This window comes from Helianthus annuus, chromosome 2 (assembly GCF_002127325.2).
Source record: "Helianthus annuus cultivar XRQ/B chromosome 2, HanXRQr2.0-SUNRISE, whole genome shotgun sequence".
In the NCBI taxonomy this organism is placed as follows: Eukaryota; Viridiplantae; Streptophyta; class Magnoliopsida; order Asterales; family Asteraceae; genus Helianthus; species Helianthus annuus.
In genome coordinates this window covers 147557002-147583648 of record NC_035434.2, presented here as the reverse complement: position 1 = coordinate 147583648, position 26647 = coordinate 147557002, and the positions used below count along the sequence as shown (strand labels likewise).

At 36.1% G+C, this 26647-nt stretch overlaps 3 protein-coding genes across 7 annotated transcripts; 2 read left to right on the top strand and 1 right to left on the bottom strand.

The window, feature by feature from the left end:
- The first annotated feature begins 493 nt into the window (after nucleotides 1–493).
- On the top strand, nucleotides 494–3422 carry LOC110923871. Of its 4 annotated transcripts, XR_002584248.2 has the most exons (6): nucleotides 496–779; nucleotides 1345–1753; nucleotides 1863–2045; nucleotides 2768–3044; nucleotides 3153–3184; nucleotides 3277–3422. XR_002584248.2 is itself a non-coding variant. In XM_022167939.2 (5 exons), the coding sequence occupies exons 2-4, from the start codon at nucleotides 1379–1381 to the stop codon at nucleotides 3162–3164; spliced, it is 570 nt and encodes a 189-aa protein (XP_022023631.1). In that variant the 5' UTR covers nucleotides 496–779; nucleotides 1345–1378; the 3' UTR covers nucleotides 3165–3184; nucleotides 3277–3422. The 4 variants fall into 4 exon arrangements, 2 of the variants coding, with proteins under 2 accessions (XP_022023618.1, XP_022023631.1); XR_002584247.2 differs by having other exon boundaries at nucleotides 2768–3184; XM_022167939.2 differs by lacking the exon at nucleotides 2768–3044.
- Nucleotides 3423–16778: 13356 nt separating this feature from the next.
- LOC110897784 lies at nucleotides 16779–18011 on the top strand. Its single transcript, XM_022144517.1, has 2 exons — nucleotides 16779–17373; nucleotides 17515–18011. The coding sequence occupies exons 1-2, from the start codon at nucleotides 16779–16781 to the stop codon at nucleotides 18009–18011; spliced, it is 1092 nt and encodes a 363-aa protein (XP_022000209.1).
- Nucleotides 18012–18585: 574 nt separating this feature from the next.
- LOC110923896 (GTP-binding nuclear protein Ran-3) lies at nucleotides 18586–24803 on the bottom strand. Of its 2 annotated transcripts, none has more exons than XM_022167955.2 (8): nucleotides 24742–24803; nucleotides 20724–20793; nucleotides 19777–19833; nucleotides 19553–19670; nucleotides 19378–19467; nucleotides 19108–19287; nucleotides 18942–19019; nucleotides 18586–18865 (listed from the first exon to the last, which is right to left on the bottom strand). In XM_022167955.2, exons 1-8 carry the CDS (start codon nucleotides 24742–24744, stop codon nucleotides 18796–18798), a joined length of 666 nt encoding a protein of 221 aa, XP_022023647.1. In that variant the 5' UTR covers nucleotides 24745–24803; the 3' UTR covers nucleotides 18586–18795. The 2 variants fall into 2 exon arrangements, with proteins under 2 accessions (XP_022023647.1, XP_022023642.1); XM_022167950.2 differs by lacking the exon at nucleotides 24742–24803 and adding an exon at nucleotides 20876–20996.
- Nucleotides 24804–26647: the final 1844 nt, after the last annotated feature.

Here is a 26647-nt window from a genome sequence, read left to right as displayed (position 1 = left end):
ACAATCGTATATATATATACACACTGCAAAAAAAAAAAAAAAGGGCAAAAGAGGGGAAAAGAAACCAATGACGAGCTGACACGGGGTAATAGTTACTGTTTACAAGCTTCTTTTATTAATACATAGTATAATATAATGTTCAATAAATTTAAAAAAGAAAAAAAGAAAGATAAAAAACTTGTTCACATTTTCAAATACACGTTACAACACGTTTATTTTATCAACAACTTGATAAAAGTTTTTATTCGAAAGGGTCAAATATATTTAATTTTTTGGTTCTTTGCCGTGAAACTTAACGGATATCATCTTAACAACATCAGCATCGCTACCGTATTTGTGTTTAATGGTTTTCTCGACGTTTAAAAAAATATTGCTATACTAAGTTCGTATGTAGAAAAGAAAAGACAAGAAAGTGCCATGCACGCTCTCACCAACCGCGTGAAGAACCACATCCAGTGAGATAAAACTTCTCTCCCACACGAATTAGGCCTCTTCTATACAACTGCGTGCAATACGCACCCCTATCTCTCTCTTTTTCCCTTTTTTTAGGTTTAACCCATTTATCAATTTACCTTTCTACCCTCCAATCTCATATATATTTCACATTTACTTTTTATATTTTCAATAATAATCAAAAAATACCAATTTAAACAACCACCCCAAACCAAACCCTAGAATCATACAAATCACAAATTCGCTGATCCGGCAGTTAATCAAACATTAATTCATCTAATTAACAGCTTATTGTTTCAATTCGGGTTCTTGATTTCAAGAAAAAGGTTAGTAATTTCGTTAATTTTGATGTTTTCATTTTTCCCCAATTTAGTTTTTCGATTGAATTTTACGATATTGTTTATTACTGTTTTTAATTTGTGGGTTATGGATTGTTTTGCTTGATTAGTTTAGGGTTTGTGTTGGATTAGCATAAAGTTGAGTAATTTATAATATTTATTTATAATCCATAAAATTTATATTAATATTTTAATTATATACTTGAGGCTTTGATTTGATCAAAGTTATGCTGCAGATGTAATTTGGATGTGTTTGATGATATTATTATTATTTTTTGTGTTGAGAGAGATTATGAGGTTATCTCCACTTTATAAGATCTGTTGTGAAATAATTAAAATTTATTATAAATTATAAATTTAGATTTTATTAGTGTTTTAACTTTAAGGGTTTGAAGTTATGGTATTAAAGTCTGGATCTTTAATGTTTGTTGATAGCATATACCTGTGTTAGTGACAAATTAGTGGTGGTTGTTAACAGATCTGTTGTTTGGTTGTTGTTATCTGATTCGGGCTAATTATCGGTTTAGGTTTAATGTGAGATTTGTTGTGGCAGGTGTGGGTAAATTGTTCAACGGTTTTAACGTACAATGAGGTTTAAAAAGGGTAGCAAAGTGGAGGTTATGAACAAGGAGGTGCCGGCATCATGGTGTGTTGCAGAAATCGTTTCGAGCAATGGGCACGGTTACAATGTGAGGTATGACGGTTATGAAGGTGTGGAAAGGGTATCGAGAAGGTTCGTTAGGCCTTCTGCGCCTGCGATCGGTTTACAAAATTGGGTGAGTGGTGATATTGTGGAAATTTTTGATGAAAATTCTTGGAAAGTTGCAACGGTTTCGAAAGTCTTGAAAGGCGGTCGGTTTTTGGTACGGCTGCATGGGTTCAGTCATGAAATTAGGGCCCATAAAACGAACGTTAGGGCACGACAGGCGTGGCGTGACGGTCAATGGGTTCCAATTGCAAAGGTAATTCAATTTCATATTTTTTTCATTATTTTTCATTATTTTTTATATCCACATATGATTTATCATTTAAAATACTAATCTTTATTTATCTTTTGATTACTATATATAGATTTCAGGAAGCAATGGGGTTGAGCCGATGATCTATCAAAAGGAAGACAACGATGCTAGATTACAAAAGCGTAAGAGATCGTCCCCATTTTGCTCATCTCTTCACGAAGCTAAGAAAGTCAAACATGCCGAGAAAGACGGCAGTCAAAGTCAAAGGCGTGTTTCAACCCATTCATTTGAAAAGGTAGATGCTTTTGAGGGTAAAAAATACATGCAAGCATCCTTTAACAATAGTTTAAATGGTTATTATAAACCGGAGAAAAGAAAAACATACGGTGTTGGATGTGATCATACAAGAATACCTGAACCTAACGAATCCGACACTGACGAGTGCTCTGTCGGTAGTTGTAGTGTTCCTAGTAACGGTCCTAATAACTTGTCTAGTCATTATGACGCCGATGGTCTTTCTAGTGACGGGGGGTCTTTTAATACTTCACGCGTTGAACACGAAGTCGCAGCGAGTATTCATAGGTTAGAGTTGCATGCATACCGTTCCACTTTGGAAGCGTTATACGCTTCCGGCCCATTAAGTTGGGAAAAAGAAGCATTATTGACCAATCTTCGTATTAACCTGAATATTTCAAACGATGAACATTTGACCGAGCTAAGGCATTTAATTTCATCCGGAGCCCGTATTCTTGATTAACTGTGAATCGACGATTTGACGGTTTTTATTTATTTTCTTTTTCTTTTTCTTTTCTCCACTTTAAGATTAGAACGTTCTTGTACAATTTCAATAATGTTGTAAGAAGTAATATGAGATATTACATGTAGTTGCATAGACTTTTTGATCTTGTAATTAGTAATGAAATGTATCCAATCTTTTATGAGGTGAATTTAAACATTGTAAAGATTTTATTATTTATTTTTTAAGAATTTTATTGATGGATGGTGTACGTTTTCCAGAGACACAATTGGAGGCATGCGTCTCTTGCTTCCAAAGGGTCGAAACAAGATTCCGGTTCTCTTGGAAAAAGCAGTGGGGCGTTTCGGCGCTCGTTTGCTACAGATAAGACAATCTGTTGCCTTTTGGCACTTATCTAAACGATTAAAAACGTGTCGGCTCATTGGTCAGCCGCCACTATCATTGTTTAATGGTATTAGCTCATATATTGCTATTTCAGGCCAGCCTTGATGTGTCATCAGTCATCACTAATGCTGCAGATGATTTATGTTGACCGAGGTGTCGAAAATATCATCGGCATTTTGTGTAGTCATTAGCGATCGAAGATTAATTAGCATTTTGTGTTGTTTTAACTTTTACCTATGTTTTTCTTGAACTGCAATGCAGGTTTTATCATGAGAAGAAACCTCAAGTCAACTGTAAGTTAACCGATCTTTGTTAACAACAAAGGGGTAATTATGTTACGTTATATCGCGTATTTGATCGCTTTTTTTTTTTTTGTTTATGACAGGAAGGTGATGTCATCAACTCGGGGCATGGATCTTGTTTGCAGGTTTTAGAAAGAGTTAATTACTGTTTTCGTCCCTGTGGTTTGTCAAAAATCACTATTTCAGTCCATTAGTTTAAAAATTGCGATTTCAGTCCCTATGGTTTCACTTTCGTAACCATTTCAGTCCCTGTGGTTTCACTTTCGTAACCATTTCAATCCATTTATTTTGTTAGTACAAGGACTGAAATGGTTACGAAAGTGAAACCACAGGGACTGAAATCACAATTTTTAAACTAAGGGACTGAAATAGTGATTTTTGACAAACCACAGGGACGAAAACAGTAATTAACTCTTTTAGAAATTACCATTTAGTTCAATGCTTATTTCCATCAACTTGATATTGTATGATGATATTATTATATGATATGATCAAGATGATGGTGCATTATGTTGTAGATGTAGACTAGGTCACCAACTTTCAATTGTGTATATTTTAATTTATTTTATTTTAAAATAATATAATATAATTAAAGATTCTTGATATGTACAAGTAATCCCAGCACATAGATATATTGTTTTCAGCTTACACTTTTAATGTAAAAGCAACCAAAATACCATGTTTGGTGTGGAGTCATAAGTTGACACAGATTGAAAGGGTTTGAGTGGCTTGACCAATGTGTCAAGTGGATTGTTTGGTTTGATGTTTGAGTTTAATAGAGTAAATTATGTAATAGTCTTTGTAGTTTGGTAGAAATTATGAGTTTCGTGTCTCGTTGATATTATTTATGGAAACGCTAGAAAACGCTGCACATGGTTTATTTGTGTCTGGTTTTGGTTTTAATTAGGGCGGCGTTTTTGGTATGGATTCGATTGGGGTTACATCCGGTATGAAAGTTCAACTACTGTCACCGACGAGTTATGGTTGCGTGTGATATGCGTATGTTCTTGGGTTCTAAATCCGATTTTTAACAATTAGGCTTCAAGGGTTATCCAGAATTTTTGCTTAATAGATTTATAGATGTGGATGTCTTGTTCATCTTTTGAATTTTTGTTGCAAGGAAAAGCTTTTTTATTTATTTATTTGCAGACTAGTTGTTCGATTAAAAGCGCAAAAGAGCACACATTAACCCATGACCTAAGACTGCAGGGAGTGGAGGGGCTTGGGTTGGGGGAATTGACCGACACGTGGTGAGGGTAGGATCCACAAGCTTGTGATGAAAAATGAGGGGTGTGGTGTGGCGTGGCCAGCCATGTGAATATTTTTTTTAATTAAAGTAGCCAACCAAAGCCAGCCATATTGAACCAGCCAAGTCACCTTGCCCCTTGCCCCACGCCAGGCTGAATACCCACGCCAAAGGGTGCCCCAGCCAACGCTCCACTCCTCACAGTCTAATGGTCCAGTGGTATGTTACTTGCTAAAAAAATAAAAAAGTAAATAAATAAATAAAATAATAAAAATAAAAATAATAATAAAATAATAATAAAATCTAACTTGATCTTGTATATCCAAACTAAACCAAAAGAAAACCCTTTCTCCAACCCAATACCTACCATTCATGTGGACCAATCACATATAAACTTTGGAAAGTTTTAAACTACCTCAAGATTGTTTTTAACTTGTTTTAGTAAGTTTATGATTTTTATTCAAAAAGTATACCATTATCCATTTTTTTTAAAAAAGTAATTGCTTGAATTAGTTAAATAACCTTTGGAAAGTTTTAACCTACTCATTCCCCTTTGTCATCGACTCTAGCCCCACCCCCTTCTTCTCTTGCTTGCGCAAACGCAAAGTTGTTACCGCAGCGGCATATCAGTTGTGTTCTAGTTATAGCGGTTGCAAAATTGTCTATAAAGCTCTTTTGTACGCTTAACTCGATGATACCGTGCCCATATCTACACGTAAAGATTAGACATGCCAGACAATGAACGTTTGATGTTCATGTGATGCAAATAGGATTTTGGCGAAGGAGTGTCCGGTTTTATTTTTTCTAATTGTATAAATTGTGTGTTCACAAAATAATTAACATAATTTTTAACATTAGCTCGTATCAAGTACAAAAATATTACTGCTAAATATGTGTTAATAAAAGAAAGTAACTTTTTGGGTAATTAGATCTTTTATGACTATCTCCAATGCTAAGGATCCGTAGCTGCCTAATCAGCCGCCACGTTATATTTACAAATCCTTAAAAACCTCAATTTCACCTGCATGTTGCAGCTATAAAAACATTCTTACATTTTTCACGTCATCACGCACATTTTCTTTTAGTTTAGTTACATTATCTAAATGTATTTAAATAATTAATATAAATAAATAAGTAATGCCTAAAATAAAAGTAAAGTGGATTGTAAAAACATAGTAATCAAATTAGATAAAAATAAACTAGATTTAAAGGAAATACAAATTCTATATAGTATTAAAAACAGTCGGTGGGGTTTCTCACCGACAATTCTAACCCCTAAACTTTTGACAGATGACAATTCTAACCCTAGATTTCTACATCATTTTAAAACTTTTGGTTTTTTTTACTTTATACCCTCAAACTTTTGACATAAAACACTATTGACCATCATCTTTAAGTACCTAACACATTCACTTCTAACATTAACCATCATCTTTAAGTAAGGCTTGTAAATCGTGTCTTAACAGGTTTAATAGGTTTCTGACGGCGCGCACAACATAAGTTTCAAACATGATTACGACTCGTTTAACTACTTTCTACCTCATGTTTATAAAACAGTTTTATGTTTTATGTACAAAGATGAATAAATCATAGATCTTAACATTGTAATTTTAATTATTTTAAAAATTAAAAAAAGTCAAAGGGTGTATTTTTCAATCAAACAGGTCTAATCGTGTTTTAACAGGTACCCAATTGCCAGCCAATTTCTAACTTTTGGTTATTGACAACTTTGACTCGCCAACCTTTTCTACTTAATAACTTGACACCTTATTTAAATTATTTTATGACTTTAACGTGCGACAAATTACTATACTTTTTAATCTATGTCTAACAACGTTAACGTCTAAATTACTTTTACGACTTTACACCGCAACAACCGTGGCATATATACTCTTTTTTTATCTATATGTCCATTGACGTTAATGTCACGAACGTAACGTGTATAACAAAGTCAAAAACACGTAATCTCAGGTGCAAGCACCGCACGTTAATGTCATCATCGTACACTGTAACCGCAATGCTTATATATGTTACACTGGGTTCGATTGGATACGTCGAACACGCGTTTTCATATGATTAACGCATCACATAACTGTTGGATATAATGTTCTATTGTCGATTACAATTAAATGTTGCCGTCAAGGTACGACACAAAGAGTTACACTTTGGGCAACGAACATTTAACGGTGTTTTAATCGTTAATCACCGGATCACGAAATAATAAGCGTGAAAGAAGAAATAGGTAATTATTTGGAATAATTACGGAGAGAAGGATTTAATAATTTATATTATAATTAATTTGTTAATTATAATAAATTATATATATATTATATATATATATATATATATATAGTTAATTATGAGATAATTAATAAAATAGCATTATGTTTGAATTCAATTATAATGTTGCATAGTATTTTAATCGGTGACTTCAATTAAATCCAATGGAGGAATTAAGATATATATTTTTGAAAGGGACTTATCTTTTATCTCATAATATTATGATAACAACTTTCCATTCAAAAAGGGATGAGTAACCATATACATCTCTCCATTCCTTTGACAACCGGTTGATGATGATTATTGCCATCGTCAAGAAAGGAAGTGGAATACTCAGACGCAATAAGAAGTATTGCAATATTCTCAAAGGACGTATACTACAAGTATATCTTTTGTTTCTTCGTTACGCAAAAAGGTAAGTAAAGTTTTGAACTTTATTTTCTTTAGATTAAGGTTTCGTTTGAAATCGTTTCAAACGAACAAATATGATTTCGTGGTCAATGATTATCTAGCGAGATCGTTCGTTGAACCAAGGTGTCTTTCTTGGATGTCACGATTCTTCAATTTTATTATAACCTATTTTGATTGTAAAGAGATCACTGGTGGAAACGGTTTAGAACCGAACCTCGTGTACATGTTTTCCACTGCGTTCAGTTTGTTTGACAAATTGACCAAAATTATTTTCTAAAAGTTACACAAAAATTCCAACAGTGGTATCAGAGCCACCTTACAAATCAAAGTAGGCTTATTTTATAGATGTGTTTGTAGATCTATAAAATAGTTGTAGGATTGCATGCTTAAAATCGAGTAGATTTGGCATAGGATCCTGTCATGTATAATAGTTATAGGCAAATTTTATTAAGGCCAAACATGAACACTTGTCAAAGTCCTCTTGACAAAATAAGTTTTGGCCTTAACCTATTTCGTTTAGCTTAATGATCGTACTATGCAAATCCGGGTCTAGAATCGTTTTATTTTATAACACGCGTACTAAATTAGTTTTTGAAGAGACACGCGTTAAACACATAAAGAAAAACGGATATATTAAAATAATGTTTTTTTACTATAAGCCAAATTAAAATATTAAAAAAAAACCTAGCTAAACAAACTTTATTTCGAAAATAAAGTTAATTTTTAAAGACTTTTCGTAGGTTATTTAAAGAAAATTTAGATTTTCTTTTATATTGAAGTTTTTTTTATATGGATTGGATCCAAGATAAAGTGGGAGCACAAAAGGATTTGTGCTACACTTAATGGGGTCGGTTCATGTTCTTAGGCTCGAACGAACCGAACATATTCTGAACCCGGAATTGCATATTTATTTATTTTATTATGCGTTTTGCCATGAGATGTTTGTTACGTGCATAAAATTAATAATTAATACACGATCATTAAAACGACAATTTTAATAAAAGGTTTATTAAGTATTGGATAGGTAATTAAAATAAACAGTTTATTTTAAAATACAAAAATCAAAATTGGTTTTTCAAAAATTAAAAGTTAATTTGAAAACCGTAAATAATAAAAGTTATTAATTAAAATAAATTTGCGACACGACCAACTTAGATTAAATAGGGTATTTAAAATTAATCGGTCGAGTGATTGAAAGGTGTTTCAAGTCGTCACAAATTAAAACGTAAAATTGATTTTTACAAAGGAATTGTATAGCCTATGTTCATGCCATAGGCCGTACAAGTATTTTAAAACGACCCGAACTGGTAATTTTAAAATATAACCCAAATTAAAATCGATATTCTACGCCACCCTAAATTAAGAACACCCGAACTGATCTATCCGAACCCCTGGTGCTAGTGTTTACCCTGCATCCAGGCCTACGGTTTTGGTTAGGGGTAGTTCCGCGATTTCCATGCTTACATGGGCCGGGCTATGGTTCTTATTTGAGGACAAATATCACTTTTGCGACACGAGAGCGAATGTTAGTGTTTACCCTGCATTCGTCTTCTACGGTTGTGAAAGTGGGTGTAGTTGGGGTTAACGTACCAATGCTTGACAACACTCGTCATGCGACCCCAAACCGAGAATTGTGTAGTTGACACAATTGGTGATCGTCACATACCCTTCAATCTATGCCAGTGAAGAGTGCTAAGTCCATTCACTGAGTTATGGGGAGATGGGATCTCATCCTAATTCCTAAAATTTTGTATATCTTGGGTCAAAATTGAATTAGGTTAATGCATGAGAATTAGTAATAAAATTTTCTTCTAAATTCTACAGATGTCTACAAACAATTCTGATAACACCAAATTCTCGCTTAAGTCCATTCTTGAAAATGCTAAACTTGATAATTCTAACTTCATGGATTGGTACCGCAACCTGAAAATTGTTCTCAGGGCGGAGAAAAAGGCTTATGTCCTTGAAGGACCAATTCCCGAAGCACCTGCTGCTAATACGGGTCCAGCCCGCAGGACATGGGAAAAACATGTTGATGATTCCCAAGATGTGACATGTCTTATGCTTGCTATGATGATTCCAGAACTTCAGAAGAATATGGAAAACTTAGGCGCATATGAGATGAGTGAGCAGCTGAAAAACATGTTTCAGCAGCAAGCTCGTCATGAGCGTTTTGAGGTGATGAGATCTCTCATTACATGTCGCATGCAGGAAGGTACTTCGGTCAGTGCTCACGTACTGAAAATGAAGTCTTTCGTTGATCAACTGGAGCGTCTGAACGCACCCCTTAGTAATGAGTTAGCTACGGATGTGATCCTTAACTCGCTACCCAATTCATATCATCAGTTCGTAATGAACTATAACATGAATGGGTGGGAAAGAACGATCCCAGAGTTGCATCAGATGCTGAAAACTGCTGAGACAAACATCCCAACTAAGGGCAATCCAGTGCTGGCGATCAGGGAAGGAAGAATTACCAAGAAGAAGCAATCCAAGGGAAAAGGCAAGGCGAGTAAGCAAGACAAGGGCAAAGGCAAAAAGGTTGCCACTCCGAAGGCAAAGCCTCATAAAGATGCCAAGTGTTTTCACTGTGATGAGATCGGGCATTGGAAGAGGAATTGTCCCAAGTACCTGGCTGAGTTAAAGCTTAAGAAGCTGCAGATTGGAGAATCCTCAGGTATACATGTTATTGATCTATTTTCCTTTCGAGCAAATCTTGGGTGTTTGACACTGGATGTGGTTTTCACATTTGTAATGATTTGCAGGGACTAAAAAGGATTAGGAAGCTGAAGCAGGGTGACTTAGAGCTGCACGTTGGGAACGGGCAGAATGTTGCTGTGAAGGCAGTTGGAGAATTTATTCTTGAATTACCTTCTGGATTGTTTATTACTTTAGACAATGTTTTTTATGTTCCTAGTTTGACTAAGAATATTATTTCTGTTTCTGCTTTAAGAGAACAAGGTTTTAATTATGCTTTTGATATTGTTAATGGTAGCATTTCTGCATTTTTAAATGGTGTGTTCTATTTTGAGGCTAAGCCTCACAATGGTGTCTATGAAATAGATACTTCTAACAATAGATCAAATAATATAGTATGCTCTCTTTCCTCTAAACGTGTTAAAACTAGCTTTAATCAAGCATATCGTTGGCATTGTCGTCTTGGCCATATTAACATTAATCGCATGAGGAAGCTCATGACCGCAGGGATTTTAGAATCCACGGGTCAGGAGACTTATGATTTATGCGAATGTTGTCTAAGTGGCAAGATGACTAAGGCCCCTTTTACCGGAACTAGTGAAAGGGCCAAAGACCTGTTAGGACTCATACATACTGATGTATGTGGTCCATTCAGGACTATGTCAAGGAACGGGGAAAGATACTTCGTCACATTTACTGATGATTATAGTAGATATGGATACGTTTATCTTATGAAGTTTAAACATGAAACCTTTGAAAAGTTCAAAGAATTCCAAAATGAAGTACAGAATCAACTAGGGAAAACGATTAAGGCACTTCGATCCGATCGAGGTGGTGAATGCATTAATCAAGAGTTTGATGAACATCTCAAGAAGTGTGGGATTATATCCCAACTAACTCCACCCGGAACACCACAACTCAATGGTGTGTCTGAGAGGAGAAATCGAACCTTATTAGATATGGTTCGATCAATGATGTGTCGTACAAACTTACCACACTCCTTTTGGAGTTATGCTCTTGAAACTGCTACACGTCTTGTGAATATTGCTCCTACTAAAAAGGTAGAAAAGACACCATATGAGATGTGGCATGGTAAACCACCTAAAGTCTCTTACCTTCGCATATGGGGATGTAACGCTTATGTTACCAATGAGTCTTCGGACAAACTTGATCCTCGCGGTGAAAAAGTTGTTTTCATTGGATATGCATATCCGGTTGGTTATTATTTCTATAATCCTACTGAAAATAGAGTTTTCACTAAGCGTCGAGGAACATTCCTAGAGGATGAGCTTATGGCGCGAGGAATTGGAGATAATCTTGTGGATCTTGAGGAAATTCGAGAACCACAAATTAATCAACCAATAGTCGAATCTGCCTCTCAACAAAATGTTGTTGGACCTGAACCTGATAGGATTCAGGAATCTGATATAACACTAGGCGTCCGCAGAAGTACGAGGGATCGTCATGAACCTAATCGGTATTCACCTGATAGGTACGTCTTGATAATTGATCAAGAAGAACCCTCAACCTACAAAGCTGCGATTTCGTGTAACGAATCTGAAAAATGGCTCGAAGCCATGGGCGTCGAGATGCAATCCATGTATGACAACCAAGTCTGGGATTTGGTTGAACTTCCTCCCGAATGTCGGACTGTAGGAAGTAAATGGGTTTTCAAGTTGAAAACAGACATGGATGGAAATGTGCAAACCTATAAGGCTCGTTTGGTTGCTAAAGGTTTTACTCAGACTCAAGGAGTTGATTATGAGGAAACCTTCTCGCCAGTAGCCATGCTTAAGTCTATTAGGATTCTACTTGCCATAGCCGCGTATTATGACTATGAGATATGGCAAATGGATGTCAAAACCGCGTTCCTAAATGGACACCTTACAGAAGATGTCTATATGGAGCAGCCTGAAGGTTTTGTAGATCCTAAGAATCCAAAGAAAGTTTGCAAATTGAATAAATCCATTTATGGATTGAAACAAGCATCTCGAAGCTGGAATCTTCGTTTTGATCAGAAAATCAAACAGTTTGGTTTCATTAAAAACGAAGATGAGCCGTGTGTTTACAAGAAGGCAAGTGGGAGTTCTATTACTTTTCTAATCCTGTATGTAGATGACATACTTCTCATTGGAAACGATATCCCAATGCTGCAGGATGTTAAATCCTGGCTTGGTAAATGTTTCTCAATGAAGGATCTTGGAGAAGTTGCTTATATTCTAGGAATAAAGATTTATAGAGATAGATCTAAGCGGCTACTTGGACTTAGTCAAAGTACATATATTGATAAGGTCATTCGACGTTTTTCAATGCAAGATTCCAAGAAGGGTCTCTTGCCAATGGCAAGTGGAACCGTACTAAATAGTCATCAGTGTCCCAAATTGGACAAAGATAAAGAGGATATGAAAAAGGTTCCATATGCCTCTGCTATCGGTTCCATTATGTATGCCATGTTATGTACTAGACCGGACGTATCGTTTGCTCTGAGCTTGACTAGCAGATATCAACAGAATCCTGGTAAAAGTCACTGGATTGCTGTGAAAAATATCCTAAAGTACTTAAAAAGAACTAAGGATATGTTTCTGATATTTGGCGGTTTGGAAGAAGAGCTGAAAGTAAAATGTTACACTGACGCAAGCTTCCAAACGGATCGTGACGATTCACGATCTCAGACAGGCTATGTTTTTACTTTAAATAGTGGTGCTATAACTTGGAAGAGTTCTAAGCAAAGCGTGGTGGCCCAGTCGACCACTGAATCAGAATATATAGCGGCTTCAGAAGCTGCTAAGGAGGCTGTTTGGATGAAAAAGTTCATTGCTGATCTCGGAGTTATACCAAGCATACAGAAGCCTATCGAGATATTTTGCGACAATACAGGTGCAATTGCTCAGGCAAAGGAACCAAGGTCGCATCACAGCACGAAGCATATTCTCAGAAAATTCCACTACATACGGGAAGTTTTGGAAAGAGGAGACATTGTAGTAGAGAAAATTGATACTGATCAGAATCTAGCGGACCCGTTTACTAAGCCTATACCTCAATTGAGACACGAGAAGCATGCTGATTGTATAGGTCTTAGATATGCTAGACAGTGGGTCTGATTTTGTAATTTAGTAATTTGGTGCATTTTGAACTGTAAACAGTATTTTATGTTTATTTGAATTTAATGGTTGAATGTCTTTTAAACTATTATATCTGTGTTCAAATATTAGTACGTTAAATATCTTTGAATATTGTATTCTAAAATGTCCGTAGTCTATCAGATTCGTGAGAACCAATCTGGTAAAAGACTATTGTGAATTAGATGGTTGATCCATATAATGGATACTCAAAGTGTTGAGAACCATATTCACTGATATGATTAGTTGAATCATATTGGGCGTAACTCGTTTCAAAATGATCTTCATGGATCTTAGTCATAAGACATTTTGAATAGGTACGATCATTGTATCCTTAGACCTGCGGTACATACTAGAACTAACTTAAATGAATGGTTGCTCTTTGATTCTATCTAACGCTGTACGTAACTGGCAGTAATAAGGATAGTTTTGGGAATGATCTGAAGTTTAGTGGGAGTTGTTTGTAGCCAAAGGGATCTATGCTTCTATACTTAGGAGAGGAACACTCTGGCGCCTTTCGTTGTTTTGAACTGGTGTTAAACGCGTGGCCACGCTCGAACTAGTAGTAGTTGGATAAACCACTTCAAATCAGGTACGAAATTAGAAATGGTTGAATAATATATGAGAATGAATTGGATCCATGTCTCATGTTCAACAAGTGTTCAATATAGAGGGATAAATGAGTCGATAATCAGGGCTATAGTATTTGCAAAACCAAAGGTTTGATTAGTGCAAAGAATTAGTTGACATAAATATGTCATACCTTGCCGGGGGCAATATGATGCAGCTAGGCACCCACTATTGTCTACATTGAAACTTAATCGGCCAATCGACCAAGTGGGAGATTGTTGGATATAATGTTCAATTGTCGATTATAATTAAATGTTGCCGTCAAGGTACGACACAAAGAGTTACACTTTGGGCAACGAACATTTAACGGTGTTTTAATCGTTAATCACCGGATCACGAAATAATAAGCGTGAAAGAAGAAATAGGTAATTATTTGGAATAATTACGGAGAGAAGGATTTAATAATTTATATTATAATTAATTTGTTAATTATAATAAATTATATATATTATATATATATATATATATAGTTAATTATGAGATAATTAATAAAATAGCATTATGTTTGAATTCAATTATAATGTTGCATAGTATTTTAATCGGTGACTTCAATTAAATCCAATGGAGGAATTAAGATATATATTTTTGAAAGGGACTTATCTTTTATCTCATAATATTATGATAACAACTTTCCATTCAAAAAGGGATGAGTAACCATATACATCTCTCCATTCCTTTGACAACCGGTTGATGATGATTATTACCATCGTCAAGAAAGGAAGTGGAATACTCAGACGCAATAAGAAGTATTGCAATATTCTCAAAGGACGTATACTACAAGTATATCTTTTGTTTCTTCGTTACGCAAAAAGGTAAGTAAAGTTTCGAACTTTATTTTCTTTAGATTAAGGTTTCGTTTGAAATCGTTTCAAACGAACAAATATGATTTCGTGGTCAATGATTATCTAGCGAGATCGTTCGTTGAACCAAGGTGTCTTTCTTGGATGTCACGATTCTTCAATTTTATTATAACCTATTTTGATTGTAAAGAGATCACTGGTGGAAACGGTTTAGAACCGAACCTCGTGTACATGTTTTCCGCTGCGTTCAGTTTGTTTGACAAATTGACCAAAATTATTTTCTAAAAGTTACACGAAAATTCCAACAATAACATATCACCAGCTATAAATAACTAAGACGTAGTCACCACAACGCGCGGTCTATGGCAACCATCTAGTTAAAAATAAACATAAACTACTTTACAGTTTTTTTCTTTTAGTTATAGATAAATTAAAGGGTAAATTACACTTTTGCCCATTACACCATATGTCCTTTAGCACTAACCTGGTTAATTTTAAAGGTTAAGTTATGTCACGTGCACCTCATGTGAGGGCATTTATGTCCTTTACCCCCGTTGATTTTTCTCCCTTGTAAACCCCTCTTTTTACTCTCGTTTATCTTTTTTAACACACTCTCTGTAACAGATCACCACCACAGCCTTGCTACCACCGTCGCCTGTAACCGCCGGCCATCGAAATAACCACGAAATCTGGAACCATCTACATCTTCTCTCTGTTTCTCTATCTCTTCCCCCCCCCCCTCTCTCTCTCTCTCTCTCTCAGGCCAACAAATCTATGAAGAATGAAGGTGGTGGCGGTGCGGTGTTCCGACTGAGAAACCCTAGATCCGTGTCGCCATCTCAAATAACCACCATCATACCATTAGCTTTCAGAACTGTATCATTTTTTGAAGCTTTTAGATGTATGGTTGAGTGGACTTCAAAGCTTTCAGATCTGCTTTTTTCTCCGGTCATATATGAACGGTGGCGGTGCAATAAGACGATGACGGTGACCATATCGTATTTGAACGACGTCGGTGATGCTTCTTTAGTAACTATCAAGATTTAGAAGAAAGACTTTAGGCTATGGTTATTTTGAAATGTGATTGACAAGCGGTGGTACTTCGTTGTGTGAACATGCAAGACTTTTTTTCATTGAATTGTAACAAGCAGAGCCATTAATTCTGTCTTATGGTTATTTTGAAAGAATGTGTATAGGCTGAAGTGATTTGGGATACGCATATATATGAATGTAACAATTTGTATATATGAATAAAAGTTTGGATCATAAAGAATATTAAACAGAGTAAGTTTTATATATTTTTGGGCTGAAGTGATTTGGGATAAGCATATATATTTTTGTTTATATGAAAAATTGGGTTACAGATCTGCAAAGGGTTAGGGGCGGTGGGTGTGACGGCAGGATGAGGTGGTGGTGGTGGCGGCAGGATGAGGTGGCGGTGGCAAGATGTGGTGGTTAAGGTTTTAGACTTAGGAAATTTGGGAAGATAAGTGTATATGCAATTTTTTTGGTTTTTTTATTAAACATTTAGATAAAAACATGAATTGACCAAAATACCCTTAAGTGAATAAACTTAAATTTTTAATCTGGTTAGTACTTAAGGACGTAGAGTGTAACGGGTTTTGCAAATAAAGGATTGTGACTGTAATTATGGAAGTTAAAGATTATCCGTTGCAATTCGATATAAACATAAAGAAATAAAGAACGAAAAGTGTAATTTACCCTAAATTGAATATTAATTGAAAAAGAAATGAAGTCCTCGAGTTGTGAATATATCATTTCTTTATTTATAGATAAATTGAATATCAATTGAAAAAGAAATGAGGTCCTCGAGTTGTGAATATATTAAGTGGGTGTTTGGGATTCTTTTTAAAAAATTTAACTTATATAAGTCATAATTCACTTCTCAAAAATGACTTCTATAGAAAACCCTTCAAAATAAACTAACTCAAACACTCAATAAAGTCAATTAGTTGCCCAAGCTAACCCAAACACCCCCTAAATGGCTTAAGATGGAGTGTGAAATTGTGATTAAATGGCTTAAGATGGTGGTGGAGTCTGTGAAATTGTGATGATAGTGACTTATAAAGTTTGTTTTAATTTTTTTAATTAGACAAGGGGTATGGGGGCCGGCTTAGGTCCGACGAAGCTCGGTGTCGGTCCCCCACACCGCCCCCCTCGGCCCAGCATGTTAAACCCGGCGTGCCCAAGCCGTTGAAGACGGGCCATGATTTTGAATATATAGCCGTTGAACGGCTATATGTATTTAATAAAAAAAATTCCTTTTTTCTTTAAAACCATCCCATTTTATACCATTTTTCATCACTTTCTTCCCACTTTCAACCCAAAACACTCTCACTTTTATACCACTATTTTATAAAAAAAATATCTTTTCATCCACAATGGCATCTAATTCTTGGTGGTCCTCGAGTTCTTCGGACGAAGAGGAGATGTTTTTCGCAAACGTTGTGGTAAAGGCGGCGCAGATTCTTATGGAGGAGGAAGAGGAAGAGGAAGACGTCTCGTCTAAAAGCGTTATTACCAGACGAATACGGGTTAACAGAGACAGCGAAGGAGCGCATGAGAAATTGGTGAACGATTATTTTTCGGATGCACCCCTTTACAACGCCGACATTTTCAGACGAAGGTTCCGAATGAGTCGCCGGTTATTCACACGGATTGCTGATGATTTGGCGGGGGTAGACCCGTTTTTCACGCAACGACCCGATGCTTGGAATTATGAAGGGTTCACCATGTTACAAAAGTGTACTGCGGCCATTCGCCAACTGGCGTACGGGACAGTGGCCGACGCTTTGGACGAGTACTTACAGATGTCGGCAAGAACTACGCGGGAATGTTTGTATTGGTTTTGCCATAATGTGGTGAAACTGTATAGCAAAGAATATTTGCGGAAACCAAACGCGTATGATGTTCAACAGTTGTACCAAGCTCATGAAGCACGGCACGGGTTTCCGGGAATGCTTGGTAGCATTGATTGTATGCATTGGGCGTGGCATAACTGCCCGACTACGTGGCGCGGCCAATACACGCGAGGTGATCACGGCCATCTAACCTTAATACTTGAGGCCGTGGCGTCACAAGATTTGTGGATCTGACATTCTTTCTTTGGTCTCCCAGGTTCACTCAACGACCTCAACATGCTATACCAATCGGCTATCTTTAGCGATGTCGTTAATGGCACCGGTCCGGACACCCGTTTTATAGTTTCTGGGGTTGAGTATAGACGCAGGTATTATCTTGCTGACGGAATATATCCGTCTTGGTCTACAATTGTCAAGACTATTCCATTTCCCGAGGACCAAAAAAGGAAAAAAATCGCCAAGCGTCAAGAAGCTGCAAGAAAAGACATCGAACGTTGTTTTGGTGTTCTAAAAAAATGGGTCATCATTCAACAACCGGCACGTGCATTCACACCGAAGAGGTTGCGCCTTTGTATGTACGCTTGCCTTTTGCTCCATAACATGATTATTGAAGACGAAGGTCGGGCGATTTGTGAGTATGATGAGAATGCATCTTACGGGAATACTGTCCTGGTAGAGCCGACGCAACAGGATTTAAACTCGTTCGCGCTAACCAACGACTACACGCATGCAAACCTTCACAGGATTTGGTAGAACATATATGGAACAACGCAAACAACGTGGACGGTGACGAAGACGAAGACGAGTAGTGTAGTTTTTTTTAATTTTTAAATGTTGTCTTTTTTTATAAATTTTAGGTGGTGTAATTTTTTTTTAGGTTACGTAATTTTTATTTATGTTATGTAATGGATTTTATGTCTTTTTAAATTTTGATTTGTTTTTATAAAGTTAAACAAATAAAAAAGTAAAACAAATAAAAAAGTTTAACAATAAAAATTAGACATTAAACAATAAAAGTTAAACAAATAAATAAATTAAATAATAAAAAAAATTATATGGGGTAGCCCCATCATCCACCTCCCTCAAAAGCAGAGGAGGCCCATCCTCCATAGGATGGTGATGTGACGTCTACGTGGCAACCCATCCTCATGATGAGCCTCCCCATACCCACTAGTCTTATAAAAGGCGGATTTCAAAAACTTTTTTTTTTAATTTGTGAACATATCATTTTGAACGTGGGAAAAAAATAAGTCAGTTGAGAATATTCAAAATCCCAAGGACGTTCTTGTCCACTATTTCAATCTTAAGACCAGGCAGAACCAAATCATCAATTCAAACGCAACCAACACTTCAACAAAAATATACAAATGTATATAGTAAAAACATCAAGTGCTCATAAATTTGGGACATGTCCATAAATTCTCATATTCTGAAGAAAAGAACATCTTTCTCTCAAACAACCCTTGAATATTAAACAAAAAACCAAATTTAACACCGACTTCATCGTCGAAGAAAAATATGATCAACCATCGTTTCTCTATTCAAAAGCGTCATCATCGTCATCCGGAAGAGGCTGGTTTACAGCATCCGCAAGTTCCTTTTCATGCCTGCAAAACACACAACAATGAATCATAAAAACAAGTAACATACACATAACGGAATACAATCAAAAGCAAAACTTACTGTTGTTGAGCAACCATGTCGATTTGAACTTCTGGTGGAGCAAGTGCAGGAGACTCGACAAAGTGCAAGTTTGCATCCCTAATAACCGACAAAAAATCACATCAAAATCACATGTATTAACATATAACGGAAAGTTAAAAGAGTCTAGAACGCAATTAATAGTTACCCGGCAAGTTTCCTAGCAAGGTAGAGAAATGGCTTCTCAAAGTTGTAGTTACTCTTAGCCGAAATTTCATAATACTGCAAGTTTTTCTTTCGGTGAAAAGTAACTTGTTTTGCTTTCACTTGACGGTTCTTAACATCAACCTTGTTTCCACATAGCACAATCGGGATGTTCTCACACACCCTATCAAGATTTACCAAATGGTTAACCGTCTAAAATGGTAAAATATCCTTCAACAATAACACTAAACAAGAATCTTTAACGAACACAAACCTGCAAAGATCACGGTGCCACGTGGGAACATTCTTGTACGTCAATCTGGCAGTAACGTCGAACATAATGATCGCACATTGGCCGTGAATGCTGCAAATGATTCGAATTGTTTAGTATCTAGAAAGATACGTAAAAAATGGCATCGAAAATAGTACGAGTTTACGACGGAACTTACTAATATCCATCTCTAAGGCCACCGAACTTCTCTTGCCCAGCTGTGTCCCAGCAGTAAAACCGAATCTTACCGCAGTTGGTGAAGAAATCCAAAGGATGAACCTCCACACCAATAGTTGCTAGCCACGGATAATAAACATTCAATTTATCAACATTCATGTAGATAACCAGACGATAAACTGTTGCGTAAACTCAAGGAAATAACAAACTTATACAAATTCTTACGTTCGTATTTCTTCTCGAATTCTCCCGTCAAATGTCTCTTCACAAACGTAGTTTTGCCTACAGAACCAGAACACCAAAAACATTTAAAATCACAAATCTTAAACACACCGTAAACTTACAAACCGTAAACTATATTTTGTTTTTTTCAAGGCTTACTATAAAAATAAAAAACCAAAAACTTAGTAGAATTTGAACTTTCAAACATACTAAAGCACAAATATTCTTCTTTATTTCAAGCTTAGAATCAATTATTTCAAAAGGTAAACGTAAAACGGACACCAAACATATTTGATTTTATTGTAAAACGGAAGAATACGCTTTAATAAAGAGCCAAAACAGAAAAACTTGACATACAAGCTCAGGGTTATTAATCATATACTAATGAAAAACCTTCCTAAAGCAAGCACAACAAAATCTTTTTTGAAAAAAATAGCAAAATAGTAATAACTTTAGTAAACTTTTAGAGACAAACTAAACCTAAATTTAAGGATGGCAATCATGTGAGACTAGAAAGGTTAAATTATTGAACCCGAACACGATCAATGTATTTATTTATGTCAAAGTTATAACCGGATCGTATAACCCGAATACGGATTGTAATCAAGTTATAAACGTGACAGCCAGTTTAATCTTATTAAATATTTTTTTTTGCAAGAAATATCTATTCAAATTTTTAAACAGGGTTAAACAAACAGTACATCAATCAAACAAGCTAAACAATAATTAAGGTTAAACAAGTATTTATTCTATCAACATGAACATAAACCCTAAACCTAAAATCATGTATCAAACAGTAATTATCCAATCAACATGAACATAAACCCTAAACCTAAAACCATGTATCAAATATTAATTATCCAAAAGTAACAAACAATCAAAAACACAGAGATGAATAATCATAAAATTTCAAAATAATAATATTTAAGCAACAGATTCAAAACACTTACCAGTTCCACCATCGCCAACAATAACAAGTTTGAAGCTGGGGTAATCAACGGTTTGCTGGTTCGGAAGCGCCTAAAACAACAAATCAAAGACAAGATTAAATACGAAAAGCATCGAAAAACAGACACAGAGATGATGATGATTGGTTACATACCATTTGTAAAGGTTGATGACGGAGAGTGATGGAGATGAAGAAGGCGTATGTAGAGCTTGTATGTATATATAGTGGGTTTCAAATTATATGCCCTAGGGAGGACAACTTAGTTTCTTTAGCTTTAATCTCAAGCTATCATCTCCACCGTTGGATCAACTTTGTTTAGAGACGATTCACACGTGTAACGTACAAGGTGTAACATTTAGGCGGGGTGTAGAGCCCTCTTGGGGCTTTATCAGGGCTACTAGGATCCACTTTAGCGCCATGTCAGCATGGGGGTTTTATCATGCTCCCCTTTAATTTGCAGGCATGGATGGAGCCTACGTCATGATTACTTAATTATTTATTTATTTAAATACTAGGTTATAACCCCGTGTATTACACGGGTTAAATAAATAATTTTATATACTAAATAATAAAACAGTATATCTTTAAAAACCTTCTTTATTGCACAAGTTGAATAAATATAATTTTATATGTTAAATAATAAAAAGTTATATATATAAGAATAATATTGTACAGGTTGAATAAATGTAATTTTATATACAAAATAAAAAAGTTATATCTTTTAAAACCACGTGTATTAAATGAGTTGAATAAATGTAATATTGTTTACCAAATAATAAAATAATACATCTTTAAAAAACCCCATTTATTACACGGGTTGAATAAACGTAATTTTATATACCAAATAATAAAAAAATTACATTTTTAAAAATATGTGTATTACACGGTTTGAATAAATGTATTTTTCTGTACTAAATAATAAAAAATATATGTTCTTGAAAAACCTCCTCTATTGTACGAATTGAATAAATCTAATTTTACACATCAAATAATAAAATTACGATTTTGGCCCCTTGGTTATATCACTTTTACCCTTTTAGCACAAAAAAGAATTTTTTAACATCTAAGCCCCTAACGTCTTTTTTTCTAACCTTTTTTGCCTCTAACGTCTTTTTTTTAACCCTTTTGGCCTCTAACATTTAATGGATGGGGTTAGTGAGGGGCCAAAAGGGTTAGAAAAGAAGACGTTGGGGGCTCAGATGTTAAAAAATTCTTTTTTGGGCTAAAAGGGTAAAAGTGATATAACTACAGGGGCCAAAATCGTAATTTTCTCTAAAGAATTTTTGAACATTTAAGCCCCCAACGTCTTTTTTTCTAACCTTTTTGGCCCCTAACGTCTTTTTTTAACCTTTTTGGCCCCTAACATTTAATGGAAGAAGATTAAACTAAATAATAATTATCCATAAGATATTAAACTAAATATTATTTAATAGAAGGGTTATCTATAATTAATTAGAAAAAATTAAATTAAAATAATAATTATCTATAAGATGTGCTCTAATATGATGACAAGTGTCCCAAAAGTGGTTTCTTTTATTATATAGTATAGATTTATTTTTTTAAATTAAATGGCAATTTTAATAACTAGAAAATTAAAAAAAAAACATAATTTCATTAAAAAAACATAAGATACTAGAAAAAAAAAGACAACATACTAAAAAAAAACACAACATACTAGAAAAATAAAAACTACATATATTTGGCCCGAATTTGTGCCTTACAAGCCTCAAAATGACTCGATCATCTTCTGGTAGATGTGACACATCCTTTGCGAGAAAGTCCATGTCTTTTTGGATTTGTCTCTCCATTCTCATTTGTTGGTCTTTTTCCCTAATGGAGATTATTTTGTTAAGACTTGCCTCGAACTCGCTCATCTTTAACGGGCCATCTGATGTAATAGACTTTCCACGTGCCTTGGCCTTACTTTTATCCCTACTAGTTGGACGAGGCAGCTCTTCTGGTTCTTCAAACTCGTCAGCATCGTCGTTTAGATTAATTACTGTATGAGCATCGGACCCAGATGGTTCGGTGGTGGATGTCGATTTGGACCGTTTGGATCTAGGGCAGGTTGGGTCGAACGGTGGTACAAGATGCCACTTTGGAGATTTGCAAAGAAGCTCCCATGTGGTTACCAACGTAAACATATGCCCATGGTACATTCTATAATCACTGTGGGCTTGTGTCATGATATCGACGTCGCTCGCACCACTTTTTCTTCGACTACTGTTGACGAGATTAGTATATATGTTGTTGAAATTGTTAACCTTCGTTCTCATAGCACCCCACTTTCCCGAAAAAGAATCGGTTGTTCGATAGTCGCCATGACCCATTGCGGCGAAAAACTTTTCACGTATACGACCCCAAAATACCTTTATGTCTTGGTCGTTTCCTATAAAAAAAATTATTTACAAAAGCATAAGTTTGAATTACAAATTAAATTTATAAAACTATATGTTTATAAAAGTATGTAAAATTTACCAACAATCTCGTCCTCCGATACGTCGAGCCATGCTTTTGCCCACTCGAACTCTTCCTTAGGCGACTAATATTCGACCTTATTAGGAGTACATTTTTCGGTCTCATCCTTCTTTTTATGACTTCTTTTTTTTGAAGAGGTTTCGACTTGTGTTTCGGGAACAGATTCAGTTTGGGTTGTGTTTTGAGTTTCGGGTATGTTTTGGGGCATGTTTGAGGGAAAAAATGGGGGTTGAGAATAATACCCGAAAAATGGGGGCATCGGTTGAGAGGTTGGATCAGGAGAAGTAGGGGTGGTTGGTGGCATTGGATAATATCCAAGCTCACCCGTACGCGGGTCTCGGCGATGGCGGGGGTGGCGCCCCCACACCCTCCGGCCATATAACTTTACTAGAGTGTTAAACAAAATGTTATTACATCATAGGTTTGTTAAAAAAAACTAAACCGATGATAAAAGTCATAAAACTGTAATTTTGAGTTGGGGTCAAAGCTATAATATGTCAAGAGCAACAAGTGCTAGATAACAGTTTGGCACGAATAAAAATTACATTGATTCAACTAACTAAAACAAAACACTACCATAGGTTTGCTAAAAAACTAAAACGATGAAAAACTACAATTTTGAACTAGGGGGTCGTAATTTGTCAAAAGCTACAATGATGGTAAGACAGTAATTTTGAGCTGGAGGCAAAATCTGGGGTAAAATTGTAATTTGTTATAAGCTACAACGATGGCAAGACTGTAATTTTGAACTGGGGGCAAAATCGTAATCTAAACTTAGGGTAAAATCGTAATTTGTTCGAGACAGTGAAAAAGTATCAGGTAGCTGCCTGACAGTGTTCCTTCCCATCGTGTTTAAATAAACATGCAATGTAATGTAATTTAATTATAGTTTTCTTTTATTTTTATCAGTTAGTTTTTTTCATTAATTTAGTTCCATTGTTCAATGAATTTGATTGAATTTGGGTAACAATAGTTTATGTATAGGCCAGACCATAAACGATGGACTAGTATAATGAGTAATGTTCTCAGACCCGGACCGGACCGGCTGGCCCGACCTGTCGGGCCAGGAGCCGCTGCTTACGCCGGGCCGGTTCACCCCAACAAACCTTTTGGCCGGTGGTTTGGCCGACGGCCGACGGTTTGGCCGGAAACCGGTGAAAGGTCGGACCGGTTCCATTAAACAGAAGTATAATTTTTTTCCTTTTCACAACCTTAACAACTCTCATATTCCAGCAAGCACGACAAACTTGAAGCTTTGCCTTCCGGCAAGCTTAATATATGAAAACTTGAAAATGCAATTAGAAGAAATCGTAATGGGGATGGGTGGAAGTTTTTTGAAATTTAAAGATACGTGCCTGCCGGAATATGTTGCCGGATGTTCAAAGAGAGATGAGAGAATTTGAAAATCAAATTCTTTTCACTTTGCGTGGATATTTCACCAAGAAGTTTTTTGCTTTTTTGGTATGTAACCAATCATCATCATCATCTCTTTTTCTGACGAACAACAGAAAAAAAGATGATGATGATGATTGGTTACATACCATTTGTAAAGGTTGATGATGGAGAATGATGGAGATGAAGAAGGCGTATGAAGAGTTTGTATGTATATGTAGTGCGTTTCAAATTATATGCCATAGGGAGGACAACTTCGTTTCTTTAGCTTTAATCTCAAGCTATCATCTCCACCGTTGGATCAACTTTGTTTATAGATGATTGACACGTCTAACTTACAAGGTGTAAGGCTACATGGTATGGTGCTCATTCTCTAATGATCCGCCACCTAGGCGTCACATCATAGTCCTTCCAAGGATGGTCCATCCCACAAAACTAGTGGAAATGTGAGGATGGTCCTAGATGATCCTACCCCACCACTTTTATATATATTTTTTTAATCTTCCACTATTTTAAACATTTAACAAATAAATTAAGAAAATATTTTCATTAATATTAAAACACAATACATAAACTTAAAAAAAAACCATAAACTAAAAAAAATCCTAATAAATTAAAAAAAACATAAACTTAAAAAAAACAACCACTTTGATGCTTCTTGATGATGTCGTTTTGTAGTTTTAGCAAAGTCGAACGTTTCGGCTCGGGATAACTATCGACATCCATCGTTAATATTTCTCATTCCTTAAGCCGAATCTTTTCATCGGACAATCGATTTTTTTCTCCCGCCACACGAGACTTTTCTTTTGGGCCGTGACCTTGGTGTACGTTTTAAATTGTGTCATAAACTCGTCCATCTTCGGGTCCACCTTTTGCTTTTCTTTCTCCTTCGCCCGCTCCTTCTTTGATTTGTCCCGGCTCGGGGGACGCTCCGCTTCATGTATGGCGTATTCTTCTTCGTCGAACTCGGCGTCATCGTTTAAGTTTATGTGACACCTCGCGTCCGATCCACCGACGCTATAACTACCGGATTCCGATGTCCTTTGCCGCTTTGCCATCTCCACCTCGTTCGGAATCGGCGCCCATTTTTGGTGCGTTCGCAAAATTTCCCACGCGCGAACGTGTGCGAACGAGGTATTATTATTGTTCGCCTTGTACATCTCCAACGCCTTTTTAAACACATCCTCGTCGCTCATGCCGCTACGCCGCCCACTTGAATATATTTTATTATATTCTTCGCAAAACTTATTGACGAACCCGTTCATTTTTCGCCACTTTAATGATACCGAGTCGATATCTCGATACGGGCCTTGGTACATTAGCTCAAGAAACTTCGCCAAAACCACCTTCCAAAACCCTTCACCCGTTTGATTATTACCTATAAAATATGTTGCAAAAAATATGTTACAAAGAATAAAAAACTAATACTACAAAATATGAACTTAAAAAAAGTTATTTTTACGAACCTTTTGTCGGGTTTGTAGACGTGCCTATGTAAGCCTTCGCTAAGGCTTCTTCCTCGATTTGCGTCCACGGTTTCGCCTTTGCTTTGGACGGTTGCTCACCCACCACTTGCTTGCCTTTTCTTCGTTTGTCTTTTTGCGGTTGGGTCTCGGGAACAACTACCACATCCTCGTCGGGTTCGGATCGTTCGGGTTGCGTCAGGTTCAGTTGGGGTTGAACGGATTGCGTCGGGTTCGGTTCGGGTTGAAAGGATTGGATATTAAAAGCACCCCGAATCATCAATTGTTGTAGGGCTTGACTTTGTTGCAGTTGAGCAAAAACGTTCGGTGCGTGTTGGAATGTTGCAAAGGCGTTTGAGGAATATTGAGAGAATTGTTTCGGTTCTATCGTCGGATAGTATCCCGGAACCGAGAAAACATTCGGGATGTTCAGTTGAGTCGGGTTGTTGGGATTGTTCGGGTTGTTGGGGACGTTCGGGTTGTTGGGGACGTTCGGGTTGTTGAAGGGATCCATGGTAGAATATAAGTTTATAAAAAGTGGAATATATTTATAAAAAATAAGGGAGAGGGATGAGTTTGTGTCACACCCTGA